Here is a 23,896-nt window from a genome sequence, read left to right as displayed (position 1 = left end):
CAATCCAGCGTGGTCTCTGCTTATGCATTCCACCAAACAGACTCTCGGGAAGATTAGCAAAGGCATCTGTGTTTCTGACATTACAGGCAGTTTCAATCCACATCTTCCAGGAATCCGCTGATGGTCTTCGAAGCGCATTTACGTCCTAAAAGACACTCACCAGCATCCTCTCTTACCCTGTGCTGTATGGCCAAGAGTCCACCGTCTTCTTTGTGGCTCTTTTCTCCCCTCCCTTCAATGGTTGAAGAGCCTCAGAATCAAGTTTATGTCTGTTTCTCACATGACACCATCTACCTGCATGACCACCTCTGTTTCTGGCTTGCCTGCTAGATATGGACCTCAGCCATGGTGTTTCTTGTCAAATGAGAGCTCACCTCCCCCCAACACTGGACATATGTGCCTCTGTGTCTGCCAGTGACCTGTAGAGGGGTCCACGGCTTTTCTGTGTGCACTTCTTGTGTGCTTCACCGTCTCTGTTCTAGCAGCAGGTGAGAGAAGTCATGTCCTTTCTTTCTTCATGGAACATTAGGTAAGAGAATTGTTTTTAGATTCCATCCCATGGCAACTAAAGATACAGACATCAGGATATGTGTTTATGTCCTATAGCCTAAGGGAAACGTGAAATTTATCTTAGAAGTCTGTTGTTACTTCTGATGTTAAAATAATATCAGGGGTAAATGAATTCTGCCATCCATTCTTCAGTGAAGCTGCACATTTAGACTTAATGTTACGCTTTTATTTTTTTTGAGATTTTATTTATTTGACAGAGAGAGAGAGAGATCAGAAGTAGGCAGGGAGAGGGTGAAGCAATCTTCCTACTAAGCAGAGAAGTGGACACAGGGCTTGATCCCAGGACCCTGAGATCATGACCTGAGCCAAATGCAGAGGTGTAACCCACTGAGCCATTCAGGCATCCATAGTGTTACTCTTTTAAAAGAATGCCAGTAGTAAAATTCCATAAAAGATAAAAGTTTACTATATCCTGCAATGTAAAGGTACACATCATAGAATATGAAAAAAATTGAATCTTACATATATCTCCATAAATAAATATTTAAATAGATAAATAGACATGAGCAAGGTCATCTGTAAGCGACTACTGCTTGTACACTTGACATATTCTGAAAACACTTGACAAACTGACTGTGTTTGTGTCTTTGCGACAGCAGAAATGAGACACTCTGACATGGCAGAACTCCGAAAAGAGTGACATTATTAGTTAGTGCAAATCACTTCAATGTTGAAACAGGTCTCACTTCTTGCTCCTTAATTCCTTTCGCAAGGCTGTTGATGCATACAAGGGTTTCATGATCTCTGCTCGGACCATCTCCCAGGCACAAGGGCTGTATTGCTTCTCTTGCAGATAGAGGGAGATTCTCTGGAAGTAGTTCCTCAGGATGGAGTCCCCATTCACCAGGGGCAGCTCTCCCACCCCTGCCTCCAGCAGGGGACAGGCTTCCAGGTGGCCCAGCTGCTCAGAAATTCCCGAGCACAATTCCTCCAGGAGGGTCGTGATCCAAGGAGCAGGTGAGGCCTCTGTGCAGAAGAGGTGGAAGGTCTTCTGGTTTGTCACATGGATAACAGAGAGGGCTTGAACCTTCTGCAGCTGCTTGTTGTCGAAGGCCTCCGGGGGGAAGCCAAAGTGGTTTGTATAGTTGTCACAGGAGCTAGCAGACAGTCTCCTCATTTGTCGCAGGAGCATCAAGGCCCTCCAGTGCAGCAGGCCATGGTCCTGAGGCAGGTCACATCCCAGAGAGCCGAGGGAGTGGCAGCTGAGCACCACCAGGGCCACCGAGAAGGAGCAGGGCAGGGCCATGGGGTATCCTGCAGATGCTGTTGGCCTGGCTGGGGTGGGCAAGTTGGGGAACCATGGCTCTAGCTTCTCTGAAGATCTTGTCTTGTGCGTGTGGTTTAAGTAGGGGACACAGGAGTTTTCGATTTCTGAATGTTTCCCTTCCTTTCTACTTCTCTTTTTGCTTTCCTTTCTACACTTTTTCCTGGGTTGTAGAGCGTGGGATTCTCAACCGTTTCTTTTTCCTATTGCTGCCTCCTGTCACAGTCTTTTGAATATTTATGTATTTGAACCTTCCAACAAAACTTGGTAACATGGATCTACAGTCTATATAGTTATGTATGTATAGCTCTGCTTAATAGATTAGAAAGGAAAGTGTTCATTTTACTCTGTTTATTTAATTCAGTGTTAAGATGGACAAAAATTTCAACTAAGAGCTATAGTTTAAGCTACTTATTCTTTACAGGATATCTAATTATGATGAATGACCTCTAAATTTTTTCTTACTTAAATGGAAATATAAAAGTACAATGCTAATTAAGAATTTGTAGAAAGACATAATAATATCGGTGTCCATAGATATTGATAATCATTCCAAATTGCAAAAAGCCAAAGAATTATTCAATTATTTATTGGCTGTTTGTTTTTTGTGTACTGTATTTTCATGGCCTCAATTAACTTTTCTTGCACTAGATACTCATCAAGTTATTCTCATAATATTGAGAATTATTTTGAGAAATAATTAATATAATAATATAATTATTATAATTATACAGATATATAATATAATAATATATATACTATATATTATAATAATATAATTATATATAATGTATAATATAATAATATTGATATTAAATATAATATATAATATAATATTATTTAATATAATATATTATATTAATATAATTAATATAATAATAATAATTCTTTGATAATTATTGAGAAATATTTTGAGAATAACTCTACAAGTTATTCTCAAAATATTTTTTCTATTTATACCTGATAGAATTCTTGATGCAATGAATAAGTTTGGAATACTTAAATGATTTGGTAGAATCTATTTGTATTTCATTTCCAAAGCCCACATCAAAACAATTTCAAACACTAGCAACGTCCACAAGACAAGCCATGGCATGCTGAAGCCTTGTTCCCAACCCTAGAACTACTTGTTACATTGTTGGAAGCAACTGGACAAGTGTTCCCTCTGGTGGGGGGATGCTGAAATGTGGGAGAGACCTTGAAGCTCCAGAGCAAGGCAGATGGGGAATAACTCAGGACTTTCTTCTCACTTTTACTAGGAACGAATCTGCTCCTTTAAAAAAAAAAAAGGGAGGGGGTATTTTTGTTGAAGTTCAGGGCTTATAACACAAGCAGAGTCCGTTCATTCCAGGAAAGTTTTTGTTTGTGTTTGCTTGTGTTTCTTTGCTTGCTCTGGAGGAGAATCTCCCACCGGGGGACAGACTTCTACATACAACACGAGCCCGTGTGCACACCTGGTCACTGTCTAGCCCACCTTGCCCCCTCGCTGGCAGCCTCCCCTGTAAAGACTGTGACGGGCCACAGAACAGCAGCCTCCTGCTCCTATCTCCTCTCTGCTCCTGCCACTGTGACATCACTGCAGTGGGGACATTCCCTCAGGTCAGCAATAGTCACCAGGAGAAAAGAAAACAACAAGGCTTCTGCTAGGAGAGTTTTGAAAAAACCTGGAAGTTTCAAACAACTTGTGTTCTTCTTTGTGGCTTGGTAATTGGAAGTAAAAGGGCCAGACAGAAACCACAAAGGAAAAGGAAGCAGCTGTGTGAATGGGCAGGAGAGGCTCCTGAGGAGGGAGTGGGGAGGGGAGCTCACAGGAGGTTTCTCCACTGGGGAGAGGGAAACTCTGTGATTGGAGAGTGAAAGGATGGGATCTCGGAGGGCGTGGAGGAAGGGGACATGTGCTGTACCAGAACACATCGAGTATGCGGACATAGGTACAGTGTATATGTATACGTATGACATTACTGGGTAACATATTTCGTTCAGTGTTTAGGACACCTGTTGCGAATCGGTATTTTTTATTCACAACGATATATTGGAGGATCAGCCCTTTGCAGTCAGTCATAGGTAAAAGGCTAAGAGAAGATCACTTTTTTGGGGGAAAACATAAGAATATAGTCCACATCTGTTAAACTCTCACTCAGTGGAAGATTTTAGATGCTTTGAAATGTGCCACTTCATAATCACAACAGCTCTAAGAATATTTCCACCTCACTTTATATCTGGGGAAACTGAGCTGCAGAGAGCTCCAGTGAGGTTCTCTTGATCAGACAAGGAGATGGAAGCAGAATTCCAGATGCAGGGCACAGTCCTGTAGCCCATGGGATAAATTCCTGCCTGAGGTTCCTCTTGGGAAATTCTGAATCTTCCCTTCTGCCACGCTTCCTGGAGATCATCCTTCCCTGGTGGTGTCCCACCTGCACTGGCTGCCCTATCGCTGTGCCCTTGACAGGCTCCCCTACTCCTTCTCAGCCTTAAATGTCAAAGATTCTCTGAAGTTTTAGGGAATCTTCTCATTCCACTCTCATGTCAGACGGAAGGACTTTCAGCACCGTGCCTCGATTTCCAAATATGGAAGACACATTGTGATTTAATGTCTCCAGGACATGCATTGTTGGAGAGTCCAGACTCACCTCTGCATCTCCAGTGAGGAGTCTGCTGTCCCCTCTTCTGACGTTCCTCCTACAGTCTACTGGTCACAGATCCCTTTGGCCTCTAGCACTGTGAAGGTAGCCTCAGACTATTCTAGAGTGATTGCTTTCCCCCTCCCTCTGCTGGCAAAGCAGCAGATTTCCCTCTGCTCTTAACAGGGGCAGCCTAGTGGTCATTCCCAAGGTACAACTCACAAACCAGTGGGCTGCACCAACTAGGGAGGACTGGACATTATAGCCGTCCAGTGGAAGCACACAGAGCCTTGAGCCAGGCTTCTGTAATAGTTCGAGTTCCTACCAGTGCCTTCTCCTGGCCAGTGTGATTGTCTGAGAGCTCCTTTTTCTCCTGGTACTGCAGATGAGAATGGCCCTGGGACCTCAGCTGTGAGTGGATCTAAGAGAGTTATTGTTTTCTCTCTTCTTGCATTTGGGGTTGTTGGTTTGTTCTTGTTGCTGCAGCTGTGACATCAGGAACAACGTTCCAACAGGTTCTGTGTTGATCCAGAAACCAGAGGATCCTGCAATTGGTGAACACGTGAACAACTTCAGCTAGCTCTGTCCTGCCGACGGAAGCCCTTAGGGACAGTACTGCCAAAGAGACATTTTACCCACAATGCTGAGTAAGTTAACTCAACACATTATATGGCTGAAGCAGAAAGAGGAGGATTTAGAAAGATGGAACTCATGGCTATGTGGCTTAGTGTTGTAGGTCAAGAATATAATTTCTAGGTCCCTTTCCCGCTCTCTTCCATTTTATCATTTCCCTTTTCTTATGTCCTCATTTGAAGAAGAAGAGTTGGGTCACCTGATTTTGACCCAGACTCCTTCCAAGGTAATCACTCTGTTTCTTCTGTCTCAGATGGAGATGGATTTTCTGGTAGCACATCTTCAAGGCCAGGGCAGGGCCCTCAAACCCAGGGGAGGCTCCCTCACTCCCATCGCAGGTACCACGCAGGTTTCCAGTGTTCTGGCTGCCCCAGCAGGGATGGGTTCAGGTGAGGAAGAGTGTGAAGCTCCGCAGCAGCATCTCGTGGAGGACAGACTTGGCATGAACCTCCTGGAACTGGGAACCACCCACCTTGTCGCAGTGGAGGTGTCCCTGGTTCCGGAGAAGGGACTGATGCTCCTCCTCTGTTCAGAAGCAGTGGTTCCCCCTGTGAAGCTGCCCGTGGCCAGGAGGCAGCTCACAGCCCAGAGCTGAGATGCTGCTGGGGGAACCAGTAGGATCCCCACAGAGCGGCTGGGTGCTGCACCTGAAGGCTTCTGATGGCCTGGCAGAACAGTGGGCGGTGCCCTGTCCCCTCATTCATCTTCAGTTCTTTCTATTCATGAGTCTTCAATAGGAGAGCGTGTTTTCATTTGCAGAATGTTCCGATACACTTTTCAGGTCTTTTCATTTTTGTTTGCTTTTCTTTAGATATGCTTTACATGGCTTAGAAGACATTAGAAGGCATCACCCATTTCAATTACTTTTTCATTTTTTCATGGAAGTTTAATTAGCCCAAAGAACATAAATCTCTCAGATGTATACTCTATCTATAGTCATAGCTCTGTTCTGTTCCTCACCTTTCCTCTGTCACCAGTATGGTTTCCTGGTGAGTAATTCAGTCAAAACAGCCGGTCCCCTTGGTCACAACCCTTCTACTTCCCAGCTTCATGGACCCTTTCCATGCACCCTTTGCTATGACACAATTCCTTGAAGCCTTTCTTGGCTTTGAAACAGATTCTTATCTAAAATTTGCTCTTATACTACTGCCTGAGGGACATTCCACCTTTGTTTGCAGTGTGGCTCTTTTCTCCCTTAACCAGGGGAGGCTTGAGGCACCATATCTCATTCTACGCTCCTTTCCCAGGCAACCACTTCCCTCCCTGGGCTTTCTGTGAATGGAATGGCTTGTAAATGGCAGGATCAAGGATCCATGTTGGTTCTTTTGATTTGTTTATTTTGTTTTGTTTAAATATTTTATTTATTTATATGACACAGAGAGAGAGAGACAGTGAACACAATCAGGACAGTGTGAGAGGGAGAAGCAGACTCCCAGCTGAACACGGAGTTTGGCGCAGGGCTTGATCCGGGACCGCGGCATCCTGACCTGAGCCTAAGGCAGACACTTAATCTACTGAGCCACTCGGGTGACCCTGAACGATCCATTTGCTAAAGAATATTCGCACTTGGGTGTCTACCGTGTGATGTGGAATGTATCTGGTGCTTTTCATTTTATATCCTGACATGTCTGCTTCCTTTGCTACTTACAAAATTCATGTTTGCCCTTCTTCTCACTCTTCCCTTTAACATAACTGATATTACTTCACTACAATTGTTGTCCCAAGGTTAGTTTTTGTACAAAATCCAAGACACAAACACAGCATTGGTTTGGGACGTCTGCCTTTCCCGTGACGACAGCATGCAAAGTGACTTCCGGGAAGTCGATGCGATCACGTCTAATGTGAAAACAAAGTAATGACGGAGAGAGTGGTACAGTCCATTCTTTCATCAGGTTGTAATCAGACTAGTTTCCTGCTTCAATTAGAAACAAACGCAAGAAGTTTTCTATAGAAACATTTAATGAACAGAAAATAAAGAATTTAATATCCATAAGACATATACAATTCTCTTAACCACAAAGGGAATACAACTAATATAATACAACAAAAAATAACTTAAATCTTATAAATAGTGAAATAAAGAAATAAATAGTTAAATAGGCAGATCAGCATGGTCATCTCCAAGCAAGACGTGTTTGTAACGTTGATTTCTTGTTGCCTAATACTCCGGACACATGTGACAAAGTGATTCAGTTCATGTCATGATGACAGCAGAAATGAGAGTCTTTGACACTACAGGACACATGGGATTGTGATAGTATTCTTCAGAGAGAACCATTTCGATGTTGAAATGGGTGTCACTTCCCGCTCCTTTGTCTCCTTTGCAAGGCTGTTGATGCATACAAGGGTTTCATGATCTCTGCTCGGACCATCTCCCAGGCACAAGGACTGTATTGCTTCTCTTGCAGATAGAGGGAGATTCTCTGGAAGTAGTTCCGCAGGACGGAGTCCCCATTCACCAGGGGCAGCTCTCCCACCCCTGCCTCCTGCAGGGGACAGGCTTTCAGGAGGCCCAGGTGCTCAGAAAGTCCTGAGCACAATTCCTCCAAGAGGGTCGTGTTCCAAGGAGCAGGTGAGGCCTCTGTGCAGAAGAGGTGGAAGGTCTTCTGGTTCGTCACATGGATGATAGAGAGGGTCTGAGCCTTCTGCAGCGCCTTGCCGGTAAACACCTCCTGGGGGAAGCCAAAGTGGTTTGTGTAGTTGTCACAGGAGCTAGCAGACAGTCTCCTCATTTGTCGCAGGAGCATCAGGGCCCTCCAGTGCAGCAGGCCGTGGTCCTGAGGCAGGTCACATCCCAGAGAGCCGAGGGAGTGGCAGCTGAGCACCACCAGGGCCACCAAGAAGGAGCAGGGCAGGGCCATGGGGTATCCTGCAGATGCTGTTGGCCTGGCTGGGGTGGGCAAGTTGGGGAACCGTGGCTCTAGGTTCTCTGAACATCTTGTCTTGTGCGTGTGGTTTAAGTAGGGGACACAGGAGTTTTCGATTTCTGAACGTTTCCCTTACTTTCTACTTCTCTTTTTGCTTTCCTTTTTACACTTTCTACTTGGGTTGGAGCATGGGTTTCTCAACCATGTATTATTTTCTTTAAGTATTATCCTTGCCTCCAGAATAATTTTGGATTTTTTTTTTAAATGCAACTTTGAAGAAAACTCAATAGCACGGAGACACAGTATATATCGTTATATAGCGTATTTTTGTCTGTGCTTTAATTAAAAAAAAGGTTGACCAAAAAAAAAAAAAAAAAAAGTCGCCTGGGTGGCTCAGTGGGTTAAGTCTCTGCCTTCGGCTCCGTTCATGCTCTCAGGGTCCTGGGATTGAGTCCCACATCCGACACACTGCTTGGCAGGGAGTGTGCTTCCCCCCCTCCCCTTCTGCATGCCTCTCTGCCTACTTATGATCTTGCTCTGTCAAATAAATAAATAAAATAAAAAAAATAAAAAGGAGTGACGTTTATCCAAATCAGGGTCGAGAAACCAAAAATTTTAAGCTAATAGTTATATTTTAAAGCTATTGATGCTTATGTATATAAGTAAACTTGATGAGTGACTTATAAATTCTTTACATGTATACAGTGATGTATATGGAGTACATATGCAAATTAACAATTTCTAAAAGGACATAATGAATTTGGTATACCTGAACATTTACAATCAATCCAGATTGCTAAATGCAAGTAAAAACTGGAATGATTACTTAACGTGTTTTTTTAGTGCACTGAATTTGAATGTTGCCTCATATGACAAAATCATTTTTTTAAGATTTTTATTTATTTATTTGACAGAGAGATAGATACAGAGAGAGCACATGTAGACAGAGCAACGGGCAGACAGTGAGGGAGAAGCAGGCTCCCAACGAATAGGGAGCCTGATGCGAGGCTCCATCCCAGCACCCTGGAATCATGACCTGAGCTGAAATCGGCCGCCCAACTGACTGAGCCCCGCAGGCACCACGACAACCTCATCTTTAACTTCACCTGCTACTACGTACTCTGGAAGGTATTGTCAAAATGTTTTTTTCTGTTTAACACTAGATAATTACTGAGGTGTTGATTGAGTTTTGTAGAGCTAAATCATAAAATTTAATGTATTTGTGTTTTCATTTCTAAAGCCTGCATCACAACAGGCCTCAGATTTCAGCAATGGCCACAAGACACCACTGGCAGCTCACCAGTAAGAAAGATCACCTGTCCAGGTAAGACTCTGAGACCCAGGAAATGATGGAGAGAAATTCCTCCAATCCTAAAGGATTCCTGTTATTCCTAGGTTTGTCACACTGACCTTACAGACAGTTTGTGTCCTCCAAGAATTCTATGCCATTGCTTCTTATGTAATATCCAAAAAAAAAACCCCAGTGAACGACAATAAATACCAAGGTTTTGTTAGAACCCTCTAAGGCATTGCAAGTGCCCCCAGCAGGAAGCCTGGTTCTTGTCTGGGAAGAGGAGGTGTCAAGGTTCTAAATCCAGATGACTGGATTTTCCCAACAATACCTCACTGACAAGATAGTTATCAACTCTACTAACCTCATTCCTCTGCAGTGACTGAGTGTCCTCCATCCAGGCTCTCGTGGGCTCACTCCTGAGGACAGGCTCACAATGTGTGGAGGATTCTAGATACCGCTACTGTGCAGGGGCTGGTTTTCTGTTAGCAAAGCACTTCCTGCCCCTAGATCCTTGCCCTTGTTCCTGGAGTCTTTGTACTGGGGACCCTCTCAGGGCTGACCTCCTTCTCTCCTGACCAGAAGAAGGTGTCAACTTCTCAGATGCTGAGGGCAAATGTTTGTTTTCTCCAAGTAGAGGAAAGAATGATTATCATCTTTTCACCTTGAATAACGGAATACATTTATTGTGCCATCACAGCTCTGAATTTTAACATTTTTCATTTTTTAAAGTAAGCTCCACACACAGCGTGGACACTGACATGGGGCTTGAACTCACAGTCTGACATCAAGACCTGAAGTTAGAGTAAGAATCATATCCTCTACCAATTGAGCCACCCAGGATACCCCATGGTTCAAATTTTCCTGAAACTAGAGAACACTTGTTAGGTTCAAATTTCTCAGCAGAGCACAGGGGGAATTCACTGGGTGTCTCACCAGAAACTTCCATCAAAGAAAGTAATGACTTTCACTAGCTCATTCAGACTCTGTGTTTCCAGTAGGCAGCTTCGTCTGGCCATCTGTCTGGTGCTCAGAATGCAGGGGGTGAGGCCCAGGCTATGGTGTCAGGGACACGCTTCCTTGTTACCTTTCCTTATTCATGGTGTTGCATCTTCAACTTAAGTAACAACAACAAAGAGAATGTGAATAACTTAATATTTCCACATGCTTTACTGGACATACTCTGACTTGCTGGTCCTGATCATGTTTTACTTCCTCATGAGGATCACACAGAGGGAAGGAAGGAGAGGGCCAAGGGGCTTCCCCGGGTTTCTCTTTCATTTTGAAGACATCACTTTTTCTGTTTCTCATGTCAACATTCCTTGAAAGCAAAACATGTCAGCTGTGTGTGGGGGAGGGGGAAGACAACTGTTCTGTCTGAATGTGACAAAAGTGAAAGAGTGGCCTGTCCGCTGAGAAAATGGCAGAGTGTGCGTCAGCCATTTGATGTAGCAACACTGGGGACGAGCAGCTCTGGCAGACGGGGGGAAATGAAGGCTGTACGGAGTAATTGCAAGTCAGGAAAGTGTCTGCCTTGGCCAGAGGATCCCACAAGAGCAACTCTTGGGTCCCCATGAGGCCCTCAGCTCTACAAGAGGAGCCACCTCATTTTCCTTTCATTCAATCCACATGTACTCGGCTCTGAGGAGAGATGAGAGGAGTCACACCAACAGGCCCAGAAGAGACTGGCGGCCAGGATCACCTGCTCACCTCCTCTGGAAGGAGACAGGATCCTCGCCCTGCCTGAGAGCTCTACCTACCTGATAAGTCCACTCAGGCCCGGAAAAGTTTGCCTGAGAAATCCAATAGGAAGACGAGGGGAACTGAAGGATCCAAATGATTGTGCTCTGGACCTGGATTAGAATAATGATGAGGATCTTTTAAGATGATAACACTAATGGTGATTGTAGTCTAACCCTTCTGAGATCCTTGAAACCATTACATCTGTTTTCTCAGTTACCCCATTTGGATTCTGCTTATTTATCCAGCTGCTTGGAGAGAAACAGAAACCCAGAGGGAGAATATTCAGATTGAACCAATATCCAAGGTGAAACACAAAGGAGTTGTGAGATAACTGCTTGTCTGGAAGCAGCTGTTAAATGATGTGAAGAATAGAGATGGACAGAGGTTTTGAGACCCAGGAGAGGCCATGGCATGAATTCAGTCACATGGAGGAGGCGAGTGATCAAGATCACACTGTAGATGCCAAAGGCTTGTTGACTGTGGCTGTGTATGGCGACAGGAGGTGTGGGAGGAGTCACCTACATGACTTTGGAACTTTGAAGTTCCAAAGACAAGTTCTCAGGATCCCTTTCAAACACTCATGAGAGTGGGGAGGAGTCAAGATGGTGGAGAAGTAGTGGGCTGACTTTACATCAGGTAGCAGGAGATCAGCGAGGTGATTTATCAAACCAATCCAAACACCTACTAATCCAACAGGAGATTGAAGAGAAGAACAGCAATTCTAGAAATAGAATATTGACCACTTTCTGAAAGGTGGGACCTGCGGAGAAGTGAATCCAAAGCAATGGGAAGATAGACCTCATGGGGAAGGTCCAGCTCCCGACAAGCGGTGAAGCAATAGAGCACAAAATCAGAACTTTTAAAATTCTGTTCCACTGAGGGAAATCGCTCCAGAGGCTAAGCCGGGGTGAAGCCCACACACGGATAGTGTGGTCTTATTTCCTGCGGGGACACAGAAGGTTCGGGGGTGTTTGAGCGTTGCAGAGCTCCCAGGTATAAGAGCGGGGAGTCCAGAAGTGAGCTCTCAAGTTGGGCCTACCTCAAACTGTGATCCATGACTTAGGCAGACCACTGCTCTGTGAGCAGGGACCCCACAAGATCCTGGAAGACCCTCTCAGAAGAGAGCAGAGATCTGCTGGGTTTGGAGACTCCAGGTGGGGCTGTGTGCCAGCAACACTTGGTCATGGGCTGTGGGAGCTTGGAGTGCGGCCAGAGGCCTGGGAGGTGGGAGTGATTGAGCACTTTTCTCCAAAGGCATGCTCTGGAGAAGGGCCCAGAGCTCTCGGCTCCTCTGGGCCAGATATTGGGAAGCCACCATTTTCATTCCATTTTCACTCCATCCTACAGAACTCTATGGAAACCCTTCAGGTAACAAAAGCTCCCAACAGTGAACCTGAGTGAATTCCTTAGCATGGCCTCTGGTAAGGGAGGTGCAATTCCGCCTCAGGCAAGGACACTTGAGAATCACTACAACAGACCCCTCCCCCAGAAGATCAGCAAGAAATTCAGCCAAGACCAAGTTCACTTCCAAGGAGAACAGTGGAATTCCAGAGGAGGAGCAAGCAAAGCATGAATTTCATGACTTTCTCCCCATGTTCTTTAGTCTGGCAAAATGAATTAATTTTTTTAATTTTATTCTTTTCTTAAGCTAAAATTTTTTTGACTTTACTCTTTCCTCCTTTACCATTTTTTTTAAAATGTTAACATCTTATCTTAACAATACCTTTTATTAAAAAAAATCTTTTCTGAACCTTCATTATTAAACTCATATATTATCCTTCGGTGTATCTAACTTTACTTTTGTATACACATAGGGTTTTTTCTTCCAAACAATTTGGGATACAACTTCTTCTAATAGGTCAAAATATACCCTAAATCTACACAGGTCTTTATTCTAGTCTCCAGCCTGAGCAAATTCTCTCCACTAATCTTATCAACTCCTTTTTTAGAAATTGTTTTTTAAAACGTCCAACTTTATAGTCATATTCCATCCCTTCATCATGTTTACCCTTAGTAAACATACCCTTAGTATGTATGTGTGTGTGTGTGTGTGTGTGTGTGTGTGTGTGTGTGTATTTTTCATTCTTTTAAATTTTGGGAAAGAGTTTATTTTAAGAGACCAAAATATACCCAAAATTATGTGTGTGACACTGTTCTAGTCACCAATCCAATATACATATTTTCTTTTTTATATTTTTTTCTTTTTCTAATTTTTTATTTGCTGAACTCCTATTTTCCCCATATCTTCCCACCGCCCCATGATTTGGGGTCTCTTCTGACTTGGTTAGAGCACATTTTCCTGGCATCCTAGCCACACTTTTAGTATTTTATTCACTCCTTCATATATTCTTATCTGGATAAAATGACGAGGTGGGAAAATTCACTGGAAACAACAACAACAACAAAAAGACAAGAGGCAGTACCAAAGGCTAGGGACCTAATCAATATGGACTTTCATAATATCTCAGTCTAGAGTTCAGAATGATGTTCCTCAAGGTGCTAACTGGGCTCAAAAAAGGGCATGAAAGATATTAGAGAAATCCTGTGTGGAGAAATAAAAGCCCTTTCTGGAGAAATAAGAGAACTAAAATCTAACCAAGTTGTATTAAAAAAAATCTATTAATGAGGTACAATCAAAACTAGAGGCTCTTACTGCTAGGATAAATGAGGCAGAAGAGAGAATTAGTGATCTAGAAGACCAGATGACACAGAATAAAGAAGCTGAGCAAAAGAGAGGCACACAACTACTGGACCTTGAGGGGAGAATTCAAGAGATAAGTGATACCATAAGACAAAACAACATTAGAGTAATTGGGATTCCAGAAGAAGAAGAGAGATATTGGGGAGCAGCAGGTATATTGGAGAGAATTATTACAGAGAATTTCCCTAATATGGCAAAGGGAACAAGCATCAAAATCCAGGAGGCACAGAGAAACCCCCTCAAAATCAGTAAGAATAGGTCCACACCCCATCAGTTAATAGTAAAATTTACAAGTCTTAGTGACAAAGAGAAAATCCTGAAAGCAGCAAGGGACAGGAAGTCTGTAACATACAATGGTAAAAATATTAGATTGGCAACAGACTTATCCACAGAGACATGGCAGGCCAGAAAGAACTGGTGTGATATATTCAGAGCACTAAGAGAGAGAAATATGTAGCCAAGAATACTATATCCAGCTAGGCTATCATTGAAAATAGAAGGAGAGATAAAAATCTCCCAGGACAAACAAAAACAAAAACAACTTGTAAACACCAAACCAGCTCTACAGGAAATATTGAAAGGGGTCCTCTAAGCAAAGAGAGAGCCCAAAAGTAGTAGACCAGAAAGGAACAGAGACAATATACAGTAAGAGTCACCTTACAGGCAATACAATGGCACTAAATTCATATTTATCAATAGTTACCCTGAATGCACATGGGGTGAAAACCCCAAGCAAAAGACACAGGGTATCAGAATGGATAAAAAAAAAAAACCATCAATATGCTGCCTGCAAGAAACTAATTTTAGACACGAAGACACCTCCAGATATAAAGGGGGTGGAAAAACTTTACCATGCTAATGGACATCAAAAGAAAGCTGGGGTGGCAATCCTTATATCAGATCAATTAGATTTCAAGACAAAGACTCTAATAAGAGATGAGGAAGGACACTATATTATACTCAAAGGGTTTGTCCAACAAGAAGATCTAACAATTTTAAGTATCTATGCCCCTAATATGGGAGCAGCCAATTATATAAATCAATTAATAACAAAATCAAAGAAACACAGTGACAAAAATACATATAGTAGGGTACTTAACACTCCTTTCACTGAAATGGACAGATCATCCAAGCAAAAGATCAACAGGGAAATAAAGGCCCTGAGTGACACAGTGGACCAGAGGGACATAACAGATAGATTCAGAACCTTCCATCCCAAAGCAACAAAAAACACGTTCTTCTCCAGTGCAACTGGAACATTCTCCAGAATACATCACACCCTGGGTCCTAAATCAGGTCTCACCCGGTATCAAAAGATTGGGATCATTCCCTGCACACTTTCAAACCACAATGCTCTGAAGCTAGAACTCCATCACAAGATGAAATTTGGAAAGAACCCAAATACATGGAGACTAAATTGCATCATCTAAAGAATGAATGGGTCAACCAGGAAAATAAAGAAGAATTGAAAAAAATAATGGAAACAAATGATTATGAAAGCACAATGATTCAAAATCTGTGGGACACAGCAAAGGAAATCCTGAGAGGAAAATATATAGCGATACAAACCTTTCTCAAGAAACAAGAAAGGTCTCACATACACGATCTTACCCTACACATAAAGGACCTGGAGAAAGAACAACAAGGAAAGCCTAAACCCAGCAGGAGAAGAGAAATAATAAAGATCAGAGCAGAAATCAATGAAATAGAAACCAAAAAAACACAATAGAACAAATCAATGAAACTAGGAGATGGTTCTTTGAAAGAATGAATAAGATTGATAAACCCCTGGGCCAGACTTATCAAAAAGAAAAGAGAAAGGACCCAAATAAATAAAAGAATGAATGAAAAGAGGAGAGATCACAACCAACACCAAAGAAATACAAACAATTATAAGTACATATTATGGGCAACTATCTGCCAGCAAATTTGACAATATGGAAGAAATGGAAGCATTCCTAGAGACATATTAACTACCACAACTGAACCAGGAAAAAAGAGAAAACCTGAACAGACCCATAACCAGTAAGGAGATTGAAGCAGTCATCAAAAACTCTCCAAACAAACAAGAGCCCAGGGCCAGACGGCTTCCCAGGGGGATTCTAGAAACATTTAAAGAAGAATTAATACCTATTCCCCTGAAATTGTTACAAAAAATAGAAATGGAGGGAAAACTTCCAAACTCATTTTATGAGGCCAGCATTACCTTGATCCCAAACCAGACAAAGATCCCATCAAAAAAGAGAATTACAGACCAATATCCTTGATGAACACAGATGCAAAAGTTCTCACCAAAATACTAGCCAATAGGATCCAACAGTACATTAAAAGGATGATTTACCATGACCAAGTGGGATTTATTCCTGAGCTGCTGGGTTGGTTCAACATCCACAAATCAATCAATGTGATACAATACATTACTAAAAGAAAGAACAAGAACCATATGAGACTCTCAATAGATGCTGAAAAAGCATTGGACGAAGTACAGCACCCTTTCCTGTTCAAAACTCTTCAAAGTGTAGGGATAGAGGATACATACCTCAATATCATCAAAGCCATCTATGAAAAACCCACTCCAAATATCATTCGCAGTGGAGAAAAACTGAGAGTTTTTCCCCTAAGGTGAGGGACAAGGCAGGGATGTCCATTACCACCACTGCTATTGAACATAGTAGTAGAAGTCCTAGCCTCAGAAATCAGGCAACAAAAAGAAATTAAAGGCATGCAAATAGCAAAGAAGAAGTCAAATTTTCACGCTTTGCAGATGATATGATATTATATGTGGAAAACCCCAGACACCAGTCCAAATCTGCTAGAATTTGTATAAGAATGCAATAAAGCGTGAGGATATAAAATCAATGCACAAAATACAGTTGCATTTCTTTACACCAAAACAAGACAGAAGAAAGAGAACTTAAGGAATCAATTCCATTTACAACTGTACCCAAAACCATAAGATACCTAGGAAGAAACCTAACCAAAGCGACAAAGAATTCATACTCCGAAAACTATAAACTATTCATGAAAAAAATTGAGGAAGACACAAAGAAATGGAAAAATGTTCCACGTTCATGGATTGGAAGAACAAATATTGTGAAAATGTCTACACTACTAAAGCAATCTACGCATTTAATGCAATCCCTATCAAAAGCCCATCCATTTTTTCAAAGAAATGAAACAAAGAATCCTACAATTTATATGGAACTAGAAGAGACCTCGAATAGCCAGAGGAATACTGAACAAGAAAGCCAAAATCAGTGGCATCACAATTCCAGACTTCAAACTCGATTACAAAGCTGTCATCATCAAGACAATATGGTAGTGGCCCAAAAACAGACACACAGATCAGTGGAACAGAATAAAGAGCCCAGAAACAGACCCTTGAATTTATGGTCAACTAATCTTTGACAAAGCAGGAAAGAATATCCAACGGAAAAAAAGACAGCCTCTTTGACAAATTGTGTTGGGAAAATTGGACAGCCTCATGCAGAGAAATGAAGCTGGACCATTTCCTTACACCACACATGAAAATAGACCAAATGGATGAAGGACCTCAATGTGAGAAAGGAATCCATCAAAATCCTTGAGGAGAACACAGGAAGCAACCTCTTTGACCTTAGCCACAGCAACTACTTCCTAGGAACATCACCAAAGGAAAGGGAAGCAAGGGCAAACAAATGAACTGTTGGGACTTCATCAAGATCAAAAGCTTCAGCACAGCAAAGGAAACAGCTAACAAATCCAAAAGACAACTGACAGAATGGGAACAGATATTTGCAAACGACATATCAGATAAAGGGCTAGTATCCAAAATCTATAAAGAGCTTAGCAAACCAAAGAACAGGTAATCGAATCAAGAAATGGGCAAAGGACATGAACAGGCATATCCACAAAGACGACATGCAGATGGCCAACAGACACATGAAAAAGTACTCCACATCACTCGGCGTCAGGGAAATACAAATCAAAACCACAATGAGATACCAGCTCACACCAGTCAGAATGGCTAAAATTAACAAGTCAGGAAATGACAGATGCGGGGTAGGATGGCGAGAAAGTGGAACCTGCCTACACTGTTGGTGGGAATGCAAGCTGGTGCAACCACACTGGAAAACAGCATGGAGATTGCTCAAAAAGTAGAAAATAGAGCTGCCGAACACCCCAGCAATTGGACTCCTGGGTATTTACCCTAAAGATAAAATATAGTGATCCGAAGGGGCACGTGCACCTGAATGTTTACAGTAGCAGTGTCCACAAGAGCCAAACTATGGAAAGAACCTAGGTTTCATCAACAGATGAATGAATAAAGCAGATGTGGTGTATATATATATATATAAAATAGAATACTATGCAGTCATCAAAAGTAATGAAATCTTGCCATTTGCAACGATGGGATGGAATTAGAGAGGTTATGCCCATTGGATGAATTCAATGAGAGAAAGAAAATTATCATATAATCTCCCTCATTTGAGGAAGTTTAGAAGCAACATGGGCAGTTTGGGAGTAGGAAAAGAATAAATGAAAGAAGATGGGATAGGGAGGGAGACAAACCATTAAGAGGCTCCTAATCTCACAAAAGAAACTGAGGGTAGCCGGAGGAAAGAGGGTTAGGGAGACGGAGGTGAGGTTATGGACATTGGGGAGGGTATGTGCTACAGTGAGAGCTGTGAAGTGTGTAAATACAGACCTGTACACTTGGGGCTAGAATACATTATGTTAATGAAAAAAATAAAAATTAAAAATTAAATGAGTACTCATGAGACATTAGATTTTTTCTGCCAATGAGATAGATGTTTGCAGCTGGCACTAGACTGACCCTTCTCCTTCCAACTCGTTGCAGGCTGTTGTCCTGTCAGGGTCACCCACGGTGGGGACACTACCATGGGCAACATCCGCCTAGAAGAATTCTGTGCTCCCAGTGTCCACTTGAACCTTCTCAGTCTCGGGAAGGACACAGAGATATAGTTGACTCAATGCTGCCCTACTGTCCAACTGTTCCACCTCCTGAGGATAAGTCACTAATCCAGTGGACACTTTCCCATTTCTGTTCTCCTTCCAGGTTCCCACACGGCTGCTGACTTTCAACACTTACATGTTTCCAGAAGTCAGTTCGGTTTTCTGAGCAAAGGAATGTCCTACTCCTGGTGTAACAAGAACTTAGGGAGTGCTCCAACACAGGCACAGTTGAGCGCTGGGATTCTTTGCACAGGAGCCCTGGAATTAGGGTGTTTCTGTGTGGGACCGGATTTCTGGGGGCCTTAAACTCCACAGCACAGCAATCAGCTGACAGGAGGGTGGAGGGAGGGCAAGTGCACACTTTGGCTTCTGTCACTGCCAGACCTTGGCTGCTTGTGGCCAATAGTGCAGGGTGAGTCTCCCAGCACTGGACACCCAACCCTGAGCCCTGCCTCCTCTATTTCCCCCGGCAGGCTAAATAGCAATGCCTGGGAATGGAAAGTTGGCAGGGGTCGGGCGTGTGGCTGGCTCAGTCCTTCAAGCATCTGCCTTGAGCTCAGGTCATCATCTCATGGTCCTAGGATCGAGTCCTACATTAGGCTACCTGCTCAGTGGGGAGTGTGCTGCTCCATCTGACCTTCCCTGCTCTCATGCTCTGCCTCTCTGTCTCTCTCAAATAAAGAAATAAAATCTTTTTAAAAATGTTGGCAGGGGTACTCACTACCCTTGCCCCTGCATTTGGCCTTTGCTGCTTGGTTCTCCAACACTTTTCAGTATTTAATAATCAAGAACATTGGGATTAAAACTGACTATGGCTATAGGGATTATCAGGACAAGACTTAAGCTTTGTTATAGACAGAGTAAGGAAACGGGTTTATGACAGCATTAGAACCTCTGGATGTCCACAAGTAGGCTTTATGTAGCTGGAAGGGACATTCTCAGATGAGGTCACATTTGGCAACCAGGAAGCGGTCTTCCCAGAGAGTAGCTTCACTAGACCACCCTTCAACCTGATCCTGCTTTCTGTTTCCTTTCAGCCCCAGCTGCTGTTCCATCAATTTGGATGGAAATCTGAGCAAAGCCTCTCTAGCAGGTACTTCTGCAAAACCTAGAGATTTCAGTGCATTTTTGTTGACTATTTGCTTTCTTCTGCTGCTCCTTTTGAAAACCTTTAAGCTGAGATGACAGCAGAACAGAAAGCTGTTGTGTGAACAGGCTGAGAGGTCAAGAGAGTGAATGCCAAGGGGGCTGTGGGGACTACTGCCTTGGCAAGGAAGGTAACTGTTAGGACAGGGGAGTGTGTTCTGGAATGAGGGTTGGGGGAGGGTAGAGGGCAGCGTGGGTGCCAGAAGGTTTAGGAAATAGCATGTTCTTCTGCACTTCCAACTAGATATTTATTCTCAACTTTCAGATGTTCGTAGAAGCCACCGTCTCATCACTGGTGATAAATAAAAATGTTTCTTGCCAATGGGGGATGAATGGACCAGCCTTTCCTAGAATTCACAACAGAATTCCAGTTTGGGAGGTGGCCTCCTCTGCAAGTCAGGTACTGAAGTTTAGGACTGCTGTTCCCACGATTTTGGAGGAGGAGACAAACAATATTCCCATAAATAACTGCCAGAGATAAGATAAGATGATTGCTACCATATTTATGCCATTCCCTACAGAAGATGCGCTTCTAGGTTCCTTTCAGTGCATGAGTTCAGTGAATATTCATGCTCTTCTGTCCTGTTAAATCTGTTTGTACTCCTGAATTATACACAGCTCACTATTGCTCCATGGATTTCCTTGATTCATGTATTTTCAGCTCATTCGACCAATGATTTCTCATTGCTGTAAATATGAGGAGAGAGAATACCTGACCCAGCTTCCCACCCTCATTTTTGAAGAAAGTCTGTTAGTCTTTATGTGCAAGGGAATCTCGTGATGTGGCTATCCACCAAACATTGTGGTATTCCGAACATGAGGAAATACTAGCGGTGAGCAACAGAGAAGAATTCTTACCACATCAAACTCTTTAGAAAAAGCAATGGGATATTATGCCACTTTAGTAAACAGAGTCACAAGGAGGGGTTAAGGCACCTAATTAATGATGCCAAATAATTCCAGGAAACATGATCTTATCCGTGGTAATAGATAATTTGATGAAGGATTGAATGAGTTATCCATTCCTGCAAGGGAATTCTTAAAGCCGAGCAGCTCGCTGATGTGCAAGGAAGTAAGAAACAAGACACGATAAATCACGGTCAGAAATTCTGTCATGATGAAAAAGAAATACAACACTAACCATATTAACATGATGCGCAGAACATCGAATCCATGAAAAAAACTCAGGGAAATAGAAATGACATAAAAGTGCAAACTATGCGCAGAATAACAAACCCCATTATTCCCAGATCCCATGCAATATTCTTCTCCAAGACAGATGGACTGACTTCTCTTATTCATGCTCCCACTTGCTCCAGGGTGGTCTCTGCTTATGCATTCCACCAAACTGACTTTCAGGAAGGTCAGCAAAGGCTTCTGTGTTTCTGACATCACAGGCAGTTTCAATCCACATCTTCCAGGAATCTGCTGATGGTCTTTGAAACACATTTACTTCCATAAAAACACTCACCAGCATCCTCCCTTACCATGTGCTATGGCCAAGAGTCCACCGTCTCCTTTGTGGCTCTTCTCTCCCATCCCTTCAATGGTTGAAGAGCCTCAGAATCAAGTTTATGTCTGTTTCTCACATGACACGGTCTCCCTGCGTAACCACCTCTGTTTCTGGCTTTGCCTGCTAGATGTGGACCTCAGCCAAGGCGTTTCTTGTCAACTGCCAGCTCACCTGCCCCCAACACCCGACATACGTGTCTCCATGTCTGCCAGTGACCTGTCGAGGGGTCCACAGCTTTTCTGTGTGCACATACCTCTCTTTGCTGTCTTTCCTATGACACTCATCATCGTCAAAACATTAAATTGGAGGTTTTTAGATCCCATCCCTATAGCAACCATATTTATATGTCCCTACAATCAAAGATGAAGACATCAGGATCTGTATTTTTTATGTCCTATACCCTAAGGTCAATGTGCAAGTTGTCTTAGAGAAAGTGAGTTGTTATTTCCAGTGTTAATGCAGTGTGACGGTAAATGCATTCTGCTGTCCAGTTTCCACCGGAGTTACACAATCATACCTGGTGTGCCTCCTTGAAAACCCTTTTGTCCTTAAAGTTCCATAAAGAAAGAAAATGATAAACTGATTACATATTAAAAATATATTTTATTATATTCTATTATGTAAAGGTGTACATCATATTATATGAAAAAACTGAATCTTATGGATATTTGCATAAATAAATATTTAAATAGGTAAATAGGCATAGGGAAGGTCATCTGGAAGCAACTACTGCTTGTAGAGTTGACATGTCCTGAAAACACTTGACAAATTGACTGTGTTTATGTCTTTGCAACCACAGAAATGAGAGTCTCTGAGATGGCAGGACTCCGGAATGTGTGATGTTATTAGTCAGAGGGAATCATTTCCATGTTAAAACGGGTCTCACTAGCCGCTCCTTAGTCTCTTTCGCAAGGCTGTTGATGCATACAAGGGTTTCATGATCTCTGCTCGGACCATCTCCCAGGCACAAGGGCTGTATTGCTTCTCTTGCAGATAGAGGGAGATTCTCTGGAAGTAGTTCCTCAGGATGGAGTCCCCATTCACCAGGGGCGTCTCTCCCACCCCCGCCTCCTGCAGGGGACAGGCTTCCAGGTGGCCCAGCTGCTCAGAAAGTCCCGAGCACAATTCCTCCAGGAGGGTCGTGTTCCAGGGAGTAGGTGAGGCCTCTGTGCAGAAGAGGTGGAAGGTCTTCTGGTTCGTCACATGGAGGACAGAGAGGGCTTGAGCCTTCTGCAGCTGCTTGCCGTCGAAGGCCTCCTGGGGGAAGCCAAAGTGGTTTGTGTAGTTGTCACAGGAGCTAGCAGACAGTCTCCTCATTTGTTGCAGAAGCATCAAGGCCCTCCAGTGCAGCAGGCCATGGTCCTGAGGCAGGTCACATCCCAGAGAGCCGAGGGAGTGGCAGCTGAGCACCACCAGGGCCACCAAGAAGGAGCAGGGCAGGGCCATCGGGGATCCTGTAGGTGCTGTTGGCCTGGCTGGGGTGGGCACGTCTGGGACCTGTGGCTATAGGTTCTCTGAACATCTTCTCTTGTGCATGTGGGTTAAGTAGGGGACATACGCATTTTCGATTTCTGAACGTTTCCCTTTCTTTCTGCTTCTCTTTTTGATTTCCTTTCTGCACTTTATCCTTGGGTTTGAGCATGGTTTCCCAACTCCGTATACACGTTTTTCATGATTGCCCTTGCCTCCAGAGTCTCCTTTGATGTTTTTAATTGAACTTCCAGGAAAGTTAATAGCATGGATACAGTATGTATACAGTTACGTTTTGTACTTATATCTGAGCCTGTACATACAAAAGAAAGTGTGAAGTTTACTCTTTTTATTCTTACCTATGCAGGGTTAAGAATGACTAACAATTTTAAGCTAAAAGTCAAATTTTAAAGCCATTGATGTGTAACGGTTTAACTAAATTTGATGAGACCCGCAATTTAAATTCACTTACATAATCTGTCATATATATAATGCACATATGCAAATGAACAATTTCTACAAACATGTAATAATGAATTCAATGTATTTGAATTTTTAAAATCATTCCAATTGTTAACAGCAATTGATACGTAAAATAATTTAGTAGGCAATTGTGTTTATTGTACTGATTTGTAATGTTGACCTACATAGGAAAATAATCTTTGACCCCATCTGTGACTAGATAGGCATCAAGTTATTGTTTAAATATTTTTTCCTGTTTAGCGCTAGATATAATTACTAATGTATTCACTATGGTTTATAGAATTACATCATAATCGTAACCTATTTATGTTTCAGTCTAAAATATGCACCACATGAAGCTCAGAAGACAGCCAATGGCAGCTCAAGAGTAAGCAAAGACCACCCATCCAAGCATGCCCTTGAGATTCAGGAGAGGTGGAGAGAAAGTCCTCCAATCACAGCAACGTGTCATCCCTATCTCTGTTGCACTCTCTGCAGACATTTCATGTTCCTTCCACAAATTCCTTGTCTATGCTTCTTGTGTGATACCCAAGAAATCCCAGTGAGAGAATAAAAATACTAAGGAAGAAGGTTTTGTTAGACTGCTCCAAGATTGAGCTTGGAGAGCCATAGACCATTATGATATTGAAGACTGGTTC

At 42.8% G+C, this 23,896-nt stretch overlaps 3 protein-coding genes across 3 annotated transcripts; all 3 read right to left on the bottom strand.

The window, feature by feature from the left end:
- Positions 1 to 1,191: 1,191 nt before the first annotated feature.
- Positions 1,192 to 1,871, bottom strand: LOC101674940 (interferon alpha-1/2). The gene has a single exon (XM_004761809.3). It carries the CDS (start codon positions 1,814 to 1,816, stop codon positions 1,253 to 1,255), a length of 564 nt encoding a protein of 187 aa, XP_004761866.1. The 5' UTR covers positions 1,817 to 1,871; the 3' UTR covers positions 1,192 to 1,252.
- A 5,321-nt stretch (positions 1,872 to 7,192) lies between these two features.
- LOC123391996 (interferon alpha-1/2-like) lies at positions 7,193 to 7,997 on the bottom strand. Its single transcript, XM_045079699.1, has one exon. It carries the CDS (start codon positions 7,947 to 7,949, stop codon positions 7,386 to 7,388), a length of 564 nt encoding a protein of 187 aa, XP_044935634.1. The 5' UTR covers positions 7,950 to 7,997; the 3' UTR covers positions 7,193 to 7,385.
- A 13,958-nt stretch (positions 7,998 to 21,955) lies between these two features.
- On the bottom strand, positions 21,956 to 23,216 carry LOC123391995 (interferon alpha-1/2-like). Its single transcript, XM_045079698.1, has one exon. The coding sequence runs from the start codon at positions 22,749 to 22,751 to the stop codon at positions 22,191 to 22,193; it is 561 nt and encodes a 186-aa protein (XP_044935633.1). The 5' UTR covers positions 22,752 to 23,216; the 3' UTR covers positions 21,956 to 22,190.
- Between the last annotated feature and the right edge of the window lie 680 nt (positions 23,217 to 23,896).

The sequence above is a fragment of the Mustela putorius genome, unplaced genomic scaffold (genome assembly GCF_011764305.1).
Source record: "Mustela putorius furo isolate JIRA1106 unplaced genomic scaffold, ASM1176430v1.1 tig00000421_pilon_pilon_pilon, whole genome shotgun sequence".
NCBI classification, from domain to species: domain Eukaryota; kingdom Metazoa; phylum Chordata; class Mammalia; order Carnivora; family Mustelidae; genus Mustela; species Mustela putorius.
This window is presented reverse-complemented; position numbering and strand designations above follow the sequence as displayed.

What these genes read in the sequence shown, in the direction of transcription:
- LOC101674940 (XM_004761809.3), bottom strand. Translation starts at nt 1,816, where the DNA reads ATGGCCCTGCCCTGCTCCTTCTCGGTGGCCCTGGTGGTGCTCAGCTGC.
- LOC123391996 (XM_045079699.1), bottom strand. Translation starts at nt 7,949, where the DNA reads ATGGCCCTGCCCTGCTCCTTCTTGGTGGCCCTGGTGGTGCTCAGCTGC.
- LOC123391995 (XM_045079698.1), bottom strand. Translation starts at nt 22,751, where the DNA reads ATGGCCCTGCCCTGCTCCTTCTTGGTGGCCCTGGTGGTGCTCAGCTGC.